At 34.4% G+C, this 15,538-nt stretch overlaps 1 protein-coding gene across 2 annotated transcripts in view; it reads right to left on the reverse strand.

The window, feature by feature from the left end:
- The window catches only part of LOC149786155 (ras-related and estrogen-regulated growth inhibitor-like), a 73,593-nt gene that overhangs the window by 25,862 nt on the left and 32,193 nt on the right, over positions 1-15,538 (reverse strand). For both annotated transcript variants that reach the window (XM_089978152.1, XM_089978153.1), the window contains exon 2: positions 5,849-5,905. In XM_089978152.1, coding sequence (XP_089834278.1) covers positions 5,849-5,905 — 57 coding nt within the window. The remainder of the gene's footprint in view (positions 1-5,848; positions 5,906-15,538) is intronic.

Below are 15,538 nucleotides of genomic sequence, written 5' to 3' on the forward strand. Positions count from 1 at the left end.
AACGACTTGATGGAGTAACCAGTGGGTGTTAGATCCGCACATTTGGGCTCATCGCCTGATGTTATTAGCCATGTTTCTGTCAGGAAAAATAGGTCAATATTCTGGTCGTTGATAAAATTAACTATTTCTGTGCGCTTTTCCGGTGGTCCTACTGACTGGGCATTGAATAATGCAATACGCAGAGATATCTCCTGGATAGTTGACACAAAGGTTGACGAATTAATAGGGATTTGAATTAGTGAATTAACGGTCGATTTTTAAAAAAATTGGTGAGCCGAAATAAGGGAGATAACTGGAATTCTTCTTCCTGTTCTACGCCGGCCAACTTTGAAACAACGTTTCTTTTTTCGTTTCTGTTTACATTTAGGTAATGATGAATGTTCGTTTAGTCTAGAGCACAATGTAGTGTGAAGAGCCAAAGAGTGATCATTTAAAGCAATTAATGAGGGTCCATCGTAGCATAAACGGGTTGCCTGGCGAGTATCACGTGATGGCGGTTTGTACAAAAACAGTGGAGCAAGACAGCTGAGAAAAAGTCTAATTGCTCTCATTTCCAAAACAAGGAGATGAAGAAACACATACGAATTTAACAGCCAATACATAATGAACACAATAACGTAGATGAAAACAGGCAACAAGCACAAATATCATGAAAACGGCAATAAAAAACGGAACAGCTGCTTCAAGCCGGTTAAGCGATAGAGGCCATCTAGAACATGACGAATGGTCACATTTCTATAGAAAATCGTTCCATGTCCGCCATTTTGTTTGGTTCACGGATTCAGAAATTCGGTAGTCCCTGGCTGTGGCTAGTGTTTTAATCGAAGTACTTGGGTTCCCGGACACTTTGCCCTCTCGAGCATGCACACACTAATAATATGATGCTACAAAATCTCGGTTATAAAAGGGAGCCAGGCCAAATCTAGCCCACCTCAATTTTATTTTCTTCTAATTTCAATGTGGAAACATATAGTGCGTATAGAAATTGTATATTTGATAGGTTTAATAAAATATATGTTTTGTACACACAATAAATAGTGGCATAAAGTATCTAGTTACACTCAACTTATGCCTTTGAATTCCCCGTCTGTTGGCATAGTTTCACTAATAACAAGCAACCATGTGATTTCCAATGTAGACTACCCGTCAAAAATGGAATACATTTATTGGGAGCTAATCCAGCTCGTCGTCAGTGGAAGAACCAACTTACATCCACAACAGTGGAAGAACCAGCTTACATCCACAACAGTGGAAGAACCAGCTTACATCCACAACAGTGGAAGAACCAACTTACATCCACAACAGTGGAAGAACCAACTTACATCCACAACAGTGGAAGAACCAACTTACATCCACAACACAAATAAAGCAGTTGAACCTGAACGATTACATGTTTGAATGACATCAAGAATATAAAAGAAAGCGTTAAATAATGGAGAACAGAAAGGAATAATTGAAAAACGGTCTTAAAATGAGTAAACTACGTGTCTCTTTTGTGTTGTCAGATTAACATAATTTTATAACAAAAATCAAGTCGGTATAACTACTTGCTTTTCAACCAGAGAACCAATTCATGTTGACGTACTACTGAAAAATTAGAATTAAAAATAATGTTTCGTTAACAGAAAGTAAAAATAGAAAGAAGTTTTTAAAAGAAAAGTGATATAATCAGCTAAAGAAATGGAAGATTTTATATCAACATCGTCATTGACGATTTATCCTTAAAAATGTATTTATTGAAAACACAAGCAATTTGTAATACTCTATTCATATCCGGTTTGACTGTCATACCATTTAACAGTAAGACTTTCTTCATATCCAGTCTGACGGTCATACCATTTAACTGTAATGCTCTATTCATATCTGGCCTGGAGGTCATACCATTTAACAGCAACACTCTTTTCATATCCGGTCTAACGGTCATACCATTTTACTGTACTACTCTATTTATATCAAATTTGATGTTTATGCCATTTAACTGCAATACCCTATTAATATCCGCTCTGACGGTCACACCATTTAACTGTAATGCTCTATTCATATCCGATCTGATAGTCTAAACATTTAACTGTAATACTCAATTCATATCGGGCTTGATAGTCTGACCATTTAACTGTAATATTCTATTCATATCGAGCTTGATAGTTATACAATTCAACTGTAATACTCTATATATATCCGGTTTGATGGTTATACCATTTAACTGTAATACTCTATTCATATCCGGTTTGAAGGTTATACAGTTTAACTGTAAAACTATTCATATCCGATCTGACGGTTATACCGTTTAACTATAATTCTCTATAGGTATCCGTTCTGACGGTTATACCATTTAACTATAATTCTCTATTCATATCCGGTCCCATGGTTATACCATTTAACTGCAATGCTCAATTCATATCCGATCAGACGATTATACCATTTAACTGTAATAATCTATTGGTGTCCGGTCTGACGGTTATGCCATTTAACTGCAATACTCGATTCATATCCGGTCTGACGGATATGCCATTTAACTGACTTAGAGCCAATTTTTATGAGTAAGTCAAACACAAGTCTTTACATTTCAATCTTCGTGCTTTATTCTCTCAGATTCGAATCTCAGATTCAAGCTTTTAATTTTATGATTCCCAGATTTATAAAATCACCCTAAAGTGTCTTCAATCACGTGCGGTTCAGAAACAGCACACAGCCAATCAGCGACGCTCTAAAGATAATGATCTATGCAACTGGTTTATACTGATAATATCTCATGATTTTCGCAGAAGTGATGAGTTTGTCGGATATCCTGTCACGGATTGAAGGGTTCCCAAGTATGCATGTCGAGATAAACGAAAATTGGCTCAATTAAGATAAGTCTTGGCTACAACACGTTTGTACACCCATTGTATGTTCCAAGTAATCTAATCGGACATGCTCAATTTGACTCGCTCTTGGTCTAGAATGAATCTGGCGTCAACGATTACCGTCTGTACTCGCTAATAAGATGGTTTATACGGCAATCTCCATAGACTCAGATCTGCCAACGCATAATGCGCTATCAGATCTGGGTATATGCATTTTGTAAGGAGATTTCACTAGAAAAACAACATAAGCTGTGATCAACCGATGCATTATGCAAGGAAAGAAAAGGGTCCACGTTTTTAAAAACATTATAGTCAACGTATAAGCAAGCCCATCATTTATAGTCAACTTATAAGCAACCCCATCAGCTTACAAGAGCGAGATTAAACATGTTTACATATGCCATCTTGGTTCATGCTGGTGGTAAGGAAAGACTGAAACAAATCCTTCTGGATTTCTGGTAATCATCATGATAACCGCTTTTTAAATCTGCATCTTTTAGCATTATTTATATCTGGATTAGGTGCATCAATGTTCACGTTTAGTATTATTTATATCTGGATTAGGTACATTAATGTTCACGTTTAGTATTATTTATATCTGGATTAGGTACATCAATGTTCACGTTTGGTATTATTTATATCTGGGGTAGGTGCATCAATGTTCACGTTTAGTATTATTTATATCTGGATTAGGTATTTTAATGTTCACGTTTGGTATTATTTATATCTGGATTAGGTACATCAATGTTCATGTTTAGCATTATTTATATCTGGATTAGGTACATCAATGTTCATGTTTAGCATTATTTATATATGGATAGTAAATCAAGATTAAAGTTTAGCATTTTCCTTATTTGGATAGGTACATAAAAGTTCAAGTTTAACATTATTCAAATAAGAAGAGATGATATATTACGGTTAAAGTTTAATATTATTCATATTTGGATAGGTTCATCGAGGTTAAAAGTTACCATTATTCATATTTAGATGGCACGACAAGGATAAAGATTACCATTATTCATATTTGGATAGGTACATCAAGGTAAAATTTTATCATCATTCATATTCGGATAAGTACATCAAGGTTAAAGGTTACCATTATTCATATTTGGATAGGTACATCAAGGTTGAAGGTTACCATTGTTCATATTTCGATAGGTACATCAATGTTAAAGTTTATCATTATTCATAATTGGATAGGTACATCAAGGTTAAAGTTACCATTATCCATATCTGGATAGGTACATCAAGGTTAAAGGATACCATTATTCATACTTGGATAGGTACATCAAGGTTAAAGGTTACCATTAGTCATATCTGGATAGGTATATCAAGGGTGAAGATTATCATTATTCATATTTGGATAGGTACATAAAGGTTAAAGGTTACCATTATTAATATTTCGATAGGCACATCAAAGATAAAGGTTACCATGATAGATACATCAAGGTTAAGGTTTATCATTATTCTTATTTGGATGGGAACATAAAGGTTAAAGTTTTTTCATATTCATATTTGGATAGGTACATCAAGGTAAAAGGGGGTGGGGGGCGAGTGGCGGAGTGGTCTAAAGCGCTTACTGTTACGGATCACTGCCATTTCACCTCTGTCTGCGTGAGTTCGAGTCTCAGGCTCGGCTAACGTGGGTACGTGAGAAAGCCTGCCAGTAGCTTTTCGTGGGTCGGTGGTTCTTCCCGGGGTTTTCCAGGGTTCTTCCTCCAGTAATTATACTGGGCGCCATGTATAGCCTATCCTGTGCTGAAAAATGGCGTTAAACCCTACAACAACAACAACAACAAGGTTAAAGGATACCGTTGTTTATACTTGGATAGGTACATCAAGGCTAAAGGTTAACATTAGTCATATTTGGATAGGTACATCAAGGATGAAGATTATCATTATTCATATTTGGATAGGTACATAAAGGTTAAAGTTTATCATTATTCATATTTGGATAGGCACATCAAAGTTAAAGGTTATCATGATATTAAGGTTAAAGTTTATCATTATTCATATTTGGATAGGCACATCAAAGTTAAAGGTTATCATGATATTAAGGTTAAAGTTTATCATTATTCATATTTGGATAGATACATAAAGGTTAAAGTTTATCATTATTCATATTTGGATAGATACATAAAGGTTAAAGTTTATCATTATTCATATTTGGATAGGTACATCAAGGTTAAAGGATACCATTATTCATACGTGGGTAGGTACATCAAGGTTAAAGGTTACCATTCGTCATATTTGGATAGGTACATCAAGGGTGAAGATTATCATTATTCATATTTGGATAGGTACATAAAGGTTAAAGGTTACCATTATTAATATTTGGATAGGTACATCAAGGTTAAGTTTATCATTATTAATATTTGGATAGGTACATCAAGGTTAAGTTTATCATTATTAATATTTGGATAGGTACATCAAGGTTAAAGTTGATCATTAGTAATATTTGGATAGGTACATCAAGGTTAAGTTTATCATTATTAATATTTGGATAGGTACATCAAGGTTAAAGTTGATCATTAGTAATATTTGGATAGGTACATCAAGGTTAGGTTTATCATTATTAATATTTGGATAGGTACATCAAGGTTAAGTTTATCATTATTAATATTTGGATAGGTACATCAAGGTTAAAGTTTGTCATCATTCATATTTGGATAGGTACATCAAGGTTAACGGTTATCATTATCCAAATATGGAGAGATATATCAGGATTCAAGACGAACGATTAAGAAATCGTTTTGACTTTGCACTATAAGTTTAGTATATTTAAAAATTTTAGTATTTAGAAAACAAATACAAATAATGCAGTTCTTTCAAAAAGACAAAAATCAATATTAATTACACACAAACTTATTACAGTTGACGATTGAGAATAGCAACGCGTCTGGAATATAATCATATGTATATGAAATGCTGCATGTATGGTGGCACAGAAAGGTCTTTATAAAAATAACTGTGATGTAAATGACAAAATGGGTTTCACTTACCAAGAGTTGGACAGTATTCTCCAATAAACCGCTTTGTTATGTATCGGACCGTCAAAGCTGAAAACAAACAGACAGACAGTAAAATTTCCATTGAAATGAATCTTATTTACAAGAAAATAAAAAAATTAAAATCACAGGGAGTGCTGACTGGTTACCTTACTTATAGCTGCAGAATGGGAATAATGGCAAAAAAAAAAAAAAAAAAAAAAACACAATCAAACGTACACAGCTTCTTGAAAAAGAAAAAGGCAGGAATATCAATCTATATGTACTTCAGTCCACGGCAGTCTTCAGTTTTTCTTTTTTTTTCTTTCTGTTTCAGAAAGGGTATGAGTACTAGATATTTCGTTAATAGTGTCGTTTACACGAAAGTATTACACCAAAGACTGTAAATGATGTATTCGAATTAGATCGATGGTATGATCGAGTGGTATACCATATAGCTGGAAGGGTGAGGTGACAAATGGGGATAAATAAAGAAATGTAGGGCACAGTTGTATATGTAGGCTCCGAATTCACATTGTTATTATAAATGTAATTTTAAGTCATTTATCCGCAAGACATGGGCACTGGCATTTTGTTTTTGGAGAAATGGACTAAGGTCACTGTTATGTTATGTATGTTTGATTTAATTTATATTGATTTGATTTAATTGTTCGTTTGTTAGTTTTAAACGTTTTAATTTTTTTATATTATTCTATTATATGCTATTGTAATGTAATTCTATTTACTGGATTTGATATTTTCCAGAAATTCAGTTCAGTTTGTCGAAATCCTAATAATATTGTAGCTTTGTATCAAATGCTGACCTAGTTCCTGATCTTGATTCAGAATTAGTAAGAGCTGAAGTAAACAATTCTTTTTTTTATTCATTCTTAGTGTGGGATTTATAGAGTGAAATCGAGACTGTACTGGGCGTACATAATTTTAAACATGTAGCGATTATTTGGAAAATCTGGTTTTACCGGAGGATTAACCCTTATCCGAGAGTCTGTTTTGCGCAGTAGCCAGATTTAATAGTGATGTTTTGAGAAATAATTTCAGTTGGGCTTCTAAAGACAAGGTGTTTTTTTTCCCCTCTGTTTTGACCAGTTGGAGTTTATAACTTTAATGTTTCTTCAGATTATTTGGATTCTAAGAGATTAATTCTTTTCCCTGGGAATATTTAAGTGCTCATACAGAATTCTTGGACAAAGATATTTATTTAAATATTATTCGGAATTCAAAACTGGAATATTATTTTATGTGCTTCAACAAAAACCCGTTGACAGATCAGTACTACACTGCCTATAGCATACGTCATCGCCTTCCATTTTGGATTTCGTCGGGACTCGAACTCAAATTTATTACATTTTATTACTAGGACATCTAATTTTTAATTCTTGGATTATTCTAGGATTCATCTTGGATTTGATTCTTAAAACCGTAATTTCTTTTTTTTCATTTTTACCTTGCTTTCCTAGGGAAATACATTATTTGTTAAACTTTACAAAGCTTGTTGTCTTCACTTTTTCTTGTTACTGTTTATGAGAGCCTAAACACGTAACACTTATTACTTGCGATTAAGTACCCACGAATGTAGTCTCAGACTGTTTTTAGAACATCTTGTTTTCTTTCTTATTTTGGTTGTTTCACAAGTTATATTTCGACATTCTTGGTATTGATTGAAAGGTAACCGTTTATTATTTAGAATATGAGCATTATGTTGTGATCGTTTGTGTGTATTTCGGTACATTTAGTGATGAGGCATTGATGATGACCCGGAAGTGAAGGATGTGACCTATTGCACGGTACTTAGTTTATAGTGCAGCCTCTCAAATAAATATCGGATTACCTATCACAAGAACTTCACAGTGAGTTCGTCATTTGAATATATCTTAGATTAACATATGGTTTATTAGGATTTGGACACAGTTCAGTACTGATGGACAGAGTATATAGGAAAAATAATTGTGATCGGAGTCCAGAGCAAAGTTGACGTTTACACAGACTGCTGCTTACACATAATCATGTTTTAAACTTTCTTAACTGTGTTGCTCTGCTCAAATAAATGTGTATAAAATGCCACTCAGAGATATATGCAAATAAAGACTTGTTGTACAGCCTTTTAGTCCACATATTCAAAGAGACTGGTAATTTATCGGTTAAGATTATAACTGTTTTATTGTTCGGCCAAAATAAAAAGCAAATGAGACCCCCTTGTATAGTAACCTCTGTTCATTGATGTAATTTGCGTATTGTATTTCCATTCCTGGTTTCAGTAAAATGAAAATGTCCGTTTTACAAAAGGTCATGGTCCTTTTATTATCCTCTTGTTTATTCCCATCTTATATAAATTTTTAATTCGCAATTCTCCTATTTTGTCTATATTTTTACCTTCCTTTCTTGTTCATTCGTTCTCTTTGTTCATTCTTTCATTCGGTTTATTCGTAAGTCTATTCTTTCGCTTATTAACTTAAATGCACTCAACGCTGCTCCCGCTTTATTGCGCATTCCATTTAATTATAGGATGGACTGGTGATATTAAAAAGTAAAACAACTAGATTATTAATTGCATTTTTAATAATAATTTTTTCGAACAAAAAAAAACAATTAAAAATATTAATGCACATACTTATAATTAAAATGTTAAGGCCATGGTAGAGGAATTCCTGAAGATTATTTTAAGTTTTATTGAGCGAAAAACAAATTGCACAATTTAAAACTTTTCATGCAGTCATTTGTTTCAGATATTGAAAAGAGTGCATGTGTCAAAAGTGGCACGATAAGGTACATCAGTCAAGAAAATATGTTGGTTATAAAGAATATGTCATTGTGGAATGTTGAGAAATATCTATGCAGATGATTACGTCTTCACAGCCTTCCGGACTTCTCATTATACATGTGTTCTAACCATAAACTTAATAGTGAAGCAGGTAAATATGAAGGTGACATCGCTTCATACAGTTCTTTTTCAACTTCTTTTCCAGAAATAATTTACTATTAGTTCTAGACGAACAATATGTTCTTTTACTCAGTCTGCGAAAATATTAGAGAAAAGAATATTCAGATAAATTTTGGTGGTCCCGTACATATTTGGATAAAAATATATTGCTAGATATCGTCTCCAAGTCCAGTTTATGTACAATGTATCAGCTAGACAAAAACCTGTACCCAATGTCTGACATTTATGTACCATTTATTAGCTAGACAAATATCTGTACTCAATGTCTGATATTTATGTACCATTTATTAGCTAGACAAAAAACTGTACTCAGTGTCTTATTTTTATGTACCATTTATTACTAGACAAAAACCTGTACTCAATGCACGAAAGTTTACGTACCATTTATTAGCTAGACAAAACCCTGTACTCAATGTCTGATAGTTTATGTGCCATTTATTAGTTAGACAAAAACCTGTACTCAATGTCTGACATTTACGTACCATTCATTAGCTAGACAAAACCCTGTACTGAATGTCTGACAGCTATTGTACCATTTATTAGCTAGACACAAACCAGTACTTCATGTCTGGCATTTTATGTACCATTTAATAGCTAGACAAAAGACCGTACTCAATATCTGAATGTTGCACTATAAGACCTTTTATGTTTGCATGATAGGACAGTAGCTAGCATAAACTACTGAAATGAGGAATATAAATTTACTTCGATTTCCAATCGTGGGAAGATGACATTGTGACCAACCTTTTAGTTGTATCGACTCTGTTTCAGGCTGTAATGTAATTTCGGCTAGCATCATCATCTTCAGTGAATCTGACATACAAAGTTTGTAAGTTTTAAGACGCTGCACACACAATATATTTTTAAGCGTGAGGTCATTTCGCGTTGAGTCACATCCACCTAATTTGTAACCGGGCCAATTCAATGTTATAACAAGCCTGAAGTCTAAAAGCAGCTAGTGACACGTGAAGATTATCCCCTCCCATTTTGCTTCCTGAGTTAACTCCGGGTTTGTCTTAATTCTGTGATGTTCTCCTTGTTACGAATGCCAATTGTGTGATGTTGTCACTAATGCCAATTATGTGATGTTGTCACTAATGCGAATTGTGTTATGTTGTAACTTGTGTTATGTTGTCACTAATGTCAATTATGTGATGTTGTCACTAATGACAATTATATGATGTTGTCACTAATGACAACTGTAGCAAGAAAGTGATCTTAAATCTTGAGACTGATACAAATCAATATATTTTAAAACGTTTTCATTTTGTATCTTGATGAACTAATCAACTAAAAGTAATCAAAATTTCTTGGCAAATCTTCTTTGCCTTCCGTTGCAAATATTTCAATTTTAAAATAACTCCTAGCAGAACACATTCATCATTACGTTTTTTTTTGTAAAATCGATCCTGTTGTTTATACCTTCCATCAAATAATAGTCTTCTTTCTCGGTTTTCAAACAAATGATTCTCAATAAAACAGAAATGTTGGATTATTAAGTGACATCCTTTACTAGCTTTTCAAAATATCCAAAATAACAAGAAACCTTTTAATAGTACATCTTGATATAGACTGTTAAAGTCAGTTACCAAGCGATAAGATGAAAGGACTGCATGATTGGCGACTCCACTTGATAAACTAAATTTTCTCTATTTATAACTATTTTAAATTAACTTCTCTTGCAGCTAGAGTGATACATTATACTTGGCAAATTTAGCTTACATTTAGCTTGTGGGCACTGTAGAGTACACGTTTGAAGTTAGAAAAGGTGGTCGAACCAACTGGTTTTGTAAGTGCAGGAGTAATAACATCTAACGATAAAGAGATCATCGTTACGGTGAAGGAGATGTATTCAAATAAAACAGATTAATCAGATGCATTTCCTTTTCAAGATAATACAATCTGGTTATTATGAGTCATCCAGACATAAATCAGAAATGAGAAATAAGATCTTCTTTCAATCGGGTGGAAATTCATCCCACCTCATTTATTTACTTGTTTGATGTCATACTATTTTGAAGAATTCGGCAACCTATTGGAGGTTTAGAGTAAAAGTGAAATTCAAGAAATTTGGCTGTAAAATGTCATATCAGCAAACGTGTACCTATCCTAAAATAATTTGAGTGATTTTCAGATGTTAATTGATTTTTGAAGTCGGAAAAGAGTGTTAGTGCGACGTGACCATCGATCCATATGATAATGTATAACAACGTACATGTAGGCAAGTTTCTGGCTACGTCAATTAATTTCTAAAATTGAAGCGACAAGCTAGTGCCGATATGACTCCAGAAAACAAAGAAAAAAGTCAAGGAATCATACTGATCCTTGGAAGGCATGACTTTGCACACGTGGGAAAGAACGAATGAAGAAGATAGTCTGTCAAAGACATGTTGAATTGTTCGTGGGAAAAATTGGCGCAACGTCCGATATTACCCATAGACGTTGTATTTGTTAGAATCAAGTCGTTACATTCGGCTGGTGGACGATAAAGGACAATTCATGAAGCACGTGGAAATCATATGTGAATATTTGATCCTTATAAGTTATGAAGAAATGGCCGAGTTTACCCCACCCTCTCCGACACTTTTTGCAATGTCATCATTGCATCGTTCGTGGCAGCCAATGCCCGTTTAAAATTGTAGGACACCTAGGAGCCTTTAGGAGAAAGAATACTTTACTTTGACACCGACAGTTTTATGAACATCCATCGGCCTGATAGCCATCGACCAAACAGCGAAAGGGACCGTTTAGGTGCATGTAAGGACAAGCACACAAATAATTACGGATACCATTACAGAGAACAACTTTGAAGTCTTGAAATAAAAACTTTACAGCCGGACAAGATAATGACTTTCGCGTGTATCCAAAAATAGACGTAAAAATAATACACCCAAAAAAGTGGTGGTAGTATTGTACAGATAGAAAAGAATGAGGAAATGACATTCGCGGATACTCTAGAAACAATACTTTCCACAGACACCAGAAGATTTGATGTGACACAATAGATTGATGTACACTTATTTTTATGCAACCACAGTCGTTTTAATTTGAATCACATTGATGTAAGCAGTCATTTAAACCTTATGTTTTCGTGTATTTATTCTTGTACAATTACTTTGAAATGTAAAAGTTTTCTTGTATCACTTTTTGAAATACATTAAACGTATATCATATATATAAAATGTCTTGTGTCATTTATTGCAATTTCAGAATTCTTGATACCATGGTTCTGTCTGCATCCTCATCCTCTGTTCTCAAAGTGATTGGCGAAATATTAAATAGACAAAGTTGGGAGGCATTCTATCTTTGACAAGAACACTGCAGCTATATCTTTTTGATAGTACCTTTCTTCAAGAATTCCAATAAGAACCTCTGTGGGGTGTGTGTAGAGAACGTGTCCCTTAAAATTAAATCGTGTTTGTCTGGGACAATATTGTGGTGCATTTTGTTTTCTGAGCAGCGATTGCAAATTTAAGTTCGCAAAATGAAGACAAACAATTGTGGACAGCAGTTGTATTGGTTATTTTGTTCCCAGTCCTTCCTTAAAATACACTGCTGACAGGAAGAGAAGCAACTGTATCATTGCGGCCAACGCTAGTCATCACAAAAACAATTATTCCGTTCACAACATCAAATGCAACAACCCATTTAAGGAACATCTGGAATTTCATTTTCCTTTGACATTGAGTGGCTTCTCGCAAACTGGAACCATCGCGCTATGAAAAACATATTTTATTGAACCCTTCCGAGTAACAGTTCTATTGATGTGTTTCTTAGCAATACCTTATATGTCGTTTTACAGCCAAATAACCACAAGCCATACAATATGATCACGAAGCTCACTGGGAAGTTTTTTGTTAGAAATCATTCATCCTGCGCATGCCTAAATATCAACGCATGTTAAAACACCGTCACTGTTGATATCCTGGGTACATAAGTTCAAGAACAGTTGTACAAAGTGATACCGGTTAATACGAATCCATACGCTATATCCATCCAATCGTTTCTTTGACCACCGATACCAGGACAATTCATGTTGGGTATTATTTTAATGCTGAGCATCTCGTCGAAACGATTGCAGCTATATTTTCGCTGATCAGCTTGGTAACAAATACCTCATAGATTTATGCATGTTTAGGAAAAAGAAAGTACACTGTACACAAAATTATAAATTACAACAAGTAGGTAAATTTATAACTAATTAGCTCGACACTAATTACGACTGTGGCTTGCGCAGAATTTATAATAAGGAAAGCCCGAATTATGTAGCTGGGCATGATTTTGGGTTTCCTGCGAGTCTTTTGCCTTCTTGCCACTCTCAGATAATATACGAGTGTGTAGGCCGATTTCCAGTCGTCTACGTCACCAAATGCCCAAAAAGCGTGTACGCACGTGACCGGGATGTCGCCATGCTAATGATATATACCCTAAGATCCAGGATATGCGTACCGTTGTGTGGACAGGTGAATAGCTCCTTTCCCTCTTAACTAAGTAGCGAGGTTTGCGCACATTAAAGTGATAGGTGGTCGAATTAATTTGACACTATCTGTCCAGAAATTAATCAGTCTGTATTGAATACATTAATATGACGTCGTACATGCCCGGATGGGCGAACACGACTTTAATTCAAGACATAGCAAGACAGTCCTGCCAGGCATCAGAAGCAGAACATCAGCCCTACGAATCAAATTGCCTCTTATATCAGTGGTCTTCCTTTTGGCTTAAAAACCCAATTCGATAAAACTGTATATATCAAACATGATCCACCGCTTCAAAAGAAAATTTTAAAATTTACCTAACATGGTTGAACAGAATTATTTTTGTCACTTAGACCCTTTATTTTAATATATTAATATGACATGAAAAGTACGCACTGCACAAAAAATTCAAAATTATATCATGTCGGAAAATTCAGAACTATCAGCATGATTCTAATTATATATGTGACTAACACAAAATTGGTAATAGGGAATAGCCAACATCAAATAACGGGGCAGAATTGTACATATAAGTACCTCTTTGGCATTTTAGGAACGTTTCGGCTGACGTTTGGAGTCTCTCGCCGAGTCCTTTGCCTCCTTTACCTACTCGGACATCGAAAGACGCGTATGTGGGCCGATTCCCACTCGTCTAGTAACCAATGCCCACAAGAGCGTGTACGTACGGAACAGGGGTGTCGTCACCTGTTTGGTTTTATTTCCACGGATGTCCTTATGTTGCAGTACAACAACCTAACGATTGATGAGTGCGTGTTAAGATCGTTTTCACTCATCTAACATACGGACAATATCGATTGGGGCTTTATTGCCCCTCGAAAGGATCAGCAAATTAAATCGACGTCCCATGCTTACACGCTGGATTGGGTGTTGCCATGTGGTCGGGCCATTTACACTCGAGACGAGTCATTAAATAGCATACGGTGTTCGCATAAACTCTTATGGGAGAAGCACACAGTGTGGGTGAGAAATAGTCGTACATGCACGAATGGGCGCACAAGACCGAAATTTCAACTCAGTCAGAATCAGTCCTGCCAGGAAAAATATAACCCTTATCTAGGACATAATGTACCACTTGCAACAAGGAACCAAATCACGCAACTATAGACCCAAATTCACTAATGAGGCACAAATCAATGTCGCTGACACGTTAACTCATTATATTACGTTTCTTTCCTTAATGCATATCTTTTTGCTATATAAAAATACGTCTATCATTCATTCAAAAAAAAAAAAAAAAAAAAAAAAAAAATCAATGTAAACAATAAATAAAGCTTGGATCTGAAAATATCGCAACCTAAGTGGTGTATATCAATACCTACGTTACTGTCGCTAGTGTAATTAGAAGCATATTCTGTCAGATAAAGATGAAAAATAAAACTGAAGATCGAATTAAAAAGTCTCTGAATCAATGGTGTATAATCTTTGAGAAATCTAAAAGCAAATTTTGAATAATTTTACCCTGAACAGTCATTCACGAGACTACAGGATGTAGGTCGCTTAGGTCATGATACATAAGTAACCCTTTTTTATGCACATCATTTTTTGTGTAAAACGAGGCTTTTGGGGAGTATAAAAGGCGCTAAAATTCACTTGTACGTTTTATTATATATAAAAAAGCCAACCAAATAAATGGTTATTGCTGATGCGTATCATTTTTTACGTGCCATATGTTGTGATGTTTATTGGTTATAAAATATGGGATACTTACGTTACTTGGTCCAAATAATATGAAATCAAAATCAAAGGATTGAATAAACCCTTCGAAAATGTAATCATGTTTCATATATGTCTGAAAATAAAATCTTGACAAATCTATCAAGTAATATTTTGACAAATTTTAGCATAAATAATGCTTAATAATACGTACGTTACCGATAAATACGTGACAGTATATACTAAATAACGGAAAATGTGATGATAGCCGGCCAATTTTGCATGCTGAAAGGTGTCATACCGTTATCTTTCAATTCTCAGTTGTTTTTTTTATTTAAAAATAACACAAAAAATCATCAAGTAGAAAGAGGACAAGCCAGTAAAATTGCGTTATACTCTATGTACTAAAGCCCACATATAGGTAAGCGATTCCAATTAAAACTTTTGATTGACACTTACGTTTATTACTGGACAGGAATTAGTGATAATGAAAGAGTAGGTATCATACATTACAATATAGTGACCTCATTGTTTATAAGCGATGTAATCACGTTGTTTAAAGTACTGATACATACGTTACAGAGCGTAACGTAT

This window comes from Sinohyriopsis cumingii, chromosome 12 (genome assembly GCF_028554795.1).
Source record: "Sinohyriopsis cumingii isolate HCF-2022 chromosome 12, ASM2855479v2, whole genome shotgun sequence".
Lineage (NCBI taxonomy): Eukaryota > Metazoa > Mollusca > Bivalvia > Unionida > Unionidae > Sinohyriopsis > Sinohyriopsis cumingii.